The sequence below is a fragment of the Lycium barbarum genome, chromosome 7, assembly GCF_019175385.1.
Source record: "Lycium barbarum isolate Lr01 chromosome 7, ASM1917538v2, whole genome shotgun sequence".
NCBI lineage: Eukaryota > Viridiplantae > Streptophyta > Magnoliopsida > Solanales > Solanaceae > Lycium > Lycium barbarum.
The window spans coordinates 131,975,575-131,978,546 of NC_083343.1; the positions used below are offsets into that span (position 1 = coordinate 131,975,575).

The following is a 2,972-nucleotide window of genomic DNA, read 5'->3' on the forward strand; positions in this document are numbered from 1 at the left end:
GAATTTGGAAGTTGGACCCTGAAGTTATTATACAAAAAGGTAAAAAGAAACAAAGGAAAATCTATACATGGCTAGCTTCTAAAATACAAGTAGGGCATGTTAACTATCAATTAAATGAAAATAAGGGAGTTGAACAAAACATCTGTTTAAACACATAATAGTATATTGAAAAAAACAGGATTTTTATATTTAATGTTAAAGGGTGAGGTGAAGGTGAGCCATGGAGCTATATAGGTCAGAGATTTGAGCCGTGAAATCAACCGTTGATGCTTGTGTTAGTGTAGACTGCCTGCATCACACCACTTTTGAGTGCGACCCTTCCCCGACCATATATGAACGTGGGATGCTTAGTGCACCAGACTGCCCTTTTTAATGTTAAAGAGTGAGTTAGGCTCCATGAAAAGCGCTTCTTTTGTGAAACTTCCATACAGAAAGTGAATTCAGAGGAGTTCCCTTCCAGCCAATTGCTAGAAAATTTCCATTCATTTCTAGCGTGAACGAGTTCCCACCACTGAATTTTTCCATCACCATTTTCGCTTGGTACAACGACGAGTCACTCAGTTTCATTTCCTCCATTCCGAATCGCTTGAAGTACTTGCTCCATAAGTTAATTGTTACATGTCTAATACTCCTTTCCTTCCCTTCAACCGCTATAATGTTCCTTATTCCATGCCACATAAACTCTGATTCCATAGCCGATCTAGTTGATTCATCATTTTTCATATAATCTTCGAACACATCGAAGAACGCACCGTGATAGAACAAAGTTTCAATAAAACGGTTAACAAAAACCGGAGAATTATGATTTGCCTCAACTTCTGCGATAACCATTATACGAGGATTCAGACCTTTGATAAATCCCATCAAGAAATCCAACTTATCTTGTTGCATCAACATATTGGCGAGAAAATATGGCGAGTAAACTGCAATGGCTTCCTCAGGATCGATATCTAACTCTTCTCTCTTGAGATCCAAGATATCTTCTACTGCAACAATCTTGAAAGAAAATGGAAAGTCGAAAGACTCAGCAAAGTTCATTAGTTGTTTACCCGTCTCCTCGATTTTAGTCCTTGATTGAGCACCTACAACAACAACATACACAGTGAGATCCCACATGTGGGGTCTGGGGAGGGTGAGGTGTACGCAGATCTTACCCCCATCTTGTGTAAGGAAGATTGGCTATTTGTCATAGACCCTCGGCTCAAGAAAAGGGTTTTTCAAAAACAGGTAATTTGAAATACTAGAGCAAAAGCTATGATGAAAATACTGTAGAAAAGAAAAGTATTGACAGCAAAAATAGTAAAGATAACCCTAGTGAAAGAAACAACAGTAGTAATAAAATAATAATAGACTAATAATAATGATACTGATAAGTAGAAGAGGGAACAGACAAGGTTGTCCATTGAGCACCTAATAAAGCAGTTATCTTAAGATGCTCAAGAGGATTTTGAGAGTTTCGTTGATGAGTTGCAAGTGCTTGCATCAAGATTGTCCATTGCACTCCCATTTTAATTTCGAGATCGATTATATGAATCTTTTTTGAGTTTCCTACATTTTCCACTATAGCTTGAATTCCAGCAAATTTTGCCACTTGACATAAAGGCATATCCAGAAATGCAATCGTGCACGCATTTATACTCCTTAACGCGTCCTCAAGATCTCGCATTCCATATATCCCCGAACCTTTCGTGCATTTTTTCCCGGTTTCCCTATCGACTCGTTCACGAAGAGCACGAGAGAAATAGTACACCAATCTCTCAACAGGATTTCCTCTTTTGGAACTTAAGTTATCACATTCATCTAGAAGCTTAGTCGCGTGATCAAACAATTTCTCCCCAACTTTCTCTGCAGAAGCAAGAAGGCGTTCGACGAGCGCCACACTTCTAGAATCTTCCTTTGATAGGCTTAACAATGAACTAGCAAATGGATGATCAATAATACTATGTTCAGTGGATTGAATGAACTTTTGTCCACCTAAACGAAGAATTTCGTCTGTGGACATTTTACAAAGTACACTTGGTGTGCGTTCACTTTCACTAGTTTGGATCATAATTTTTTGTCCCTTTAACTTTCTGAATCCATTTCCATAGTCTTTCAATATGTTAAGTGAAGAAATCAATGGAGATTCCTTCTTCTTTTGTGGGACATAGAGATTAACTTTCTTTGTTTCCTCTTCGACGTCGAAATCCCAATCATCAAAACTCACAAAATCTTCATCAGAAAGAAGTTTTTTCTTACTTGTTGCATCTTCTTCATCTTCTTGATTCAATACAATTCCATTCGAAAACCAGCTGATTTCATTTTCCATATTAATATTCAACTTTGGAGATTTGCGGAATCAATTTCTTGATAAAAAATGCAGATTTTTGTAGGATTTTTAGTATGATTAGAATAATAGGAACATTGGTGGCATCAAATAATCGATGTTTTCTATTTGAAGAAAGACAAAATCAAGTGGTAGTAATTTCGGTGACATCAGCAACAAGAAATTTTAGCTGTCTCTCTCACACATATATAGCTGTGCACCCGAATTAGTCCAAAAATGAATAAACCGATATGTGTTTCAGAGGCGAATCCAAAGTTCAGAATGAGTGTGATCTTAAAAAACTTATATGCTTTAAGTTTTTTGACCGTATGTTTACATAGTTCGAACCCAAAGCAATGAGCTTAGTTGAATCCACAAAACGTGTCATAAGTCCGCCTCCACATATATATGAGATAATATCTAGGTTTTTTTCCCCACCCTGCTGGTTTTGTCGCCCACTAGTCCCAACCAATTTGTTCTAGTCAGCTTTGGACCGGAAATTGATGATTGACCAAGCGTGCTTTGGTAGCTTGTGGTGGAGTCCTCTCTGACGAATTGCCTCTATTATTGAGGGAATGATCCAGATTAGTAAGAGCATCCTTAGGGATCGTATAAATCAAAAGCTGAAATACTTAGAGAATCAACTAAAACTTTGTAGCATTTCTCA

At 37.5% G+C, this 2,972-nt stretch overlaps 1 protein-coding gene across 1 annotated transcript; it reads right to left on the minus strand.

The window, feature by feature from the left end:
• Positions 1–2,592, minus strand: LOC132602678 (DELLA protein RGL1-like). Its single transcript, XM_060315475.1, has 2 exons — positions 1,411–2,592; positions 1–1,082 (listed from the first exon to the last, which is right to left on the minus strand). Exons 1-2 carry the CDS (start codon positions 2,306–2,308, stop codon positions 388–390), a joined length of 1,593 nt encoding a protein of 530 aa, XP_060171458.1. The 5' UTR covers positions 2,309–2,592; the 3' UTR covers positions 1–387.
• Between the last annotated feature and the right edge of the window lie 380 nt (positions 2,593–2,972).

Bases quoted from the DNA above. Each gene is read 5' to 3' on its own strand.
- LOC132602678 (XM_060315475.1), bottom strand. From the start codon at position 2,308: ATGGAAAATGAAATCAGCTGGTTTTCGAATGGAATTGTATTGAATCAA. The intron at 1,083-1,410 runs GTGCTCAATGGA...TTGTTGTTGTAG, and splicing joins TAAGATAACTGCTTTATTAG to GTGCTCAATCAAGGACTAAA.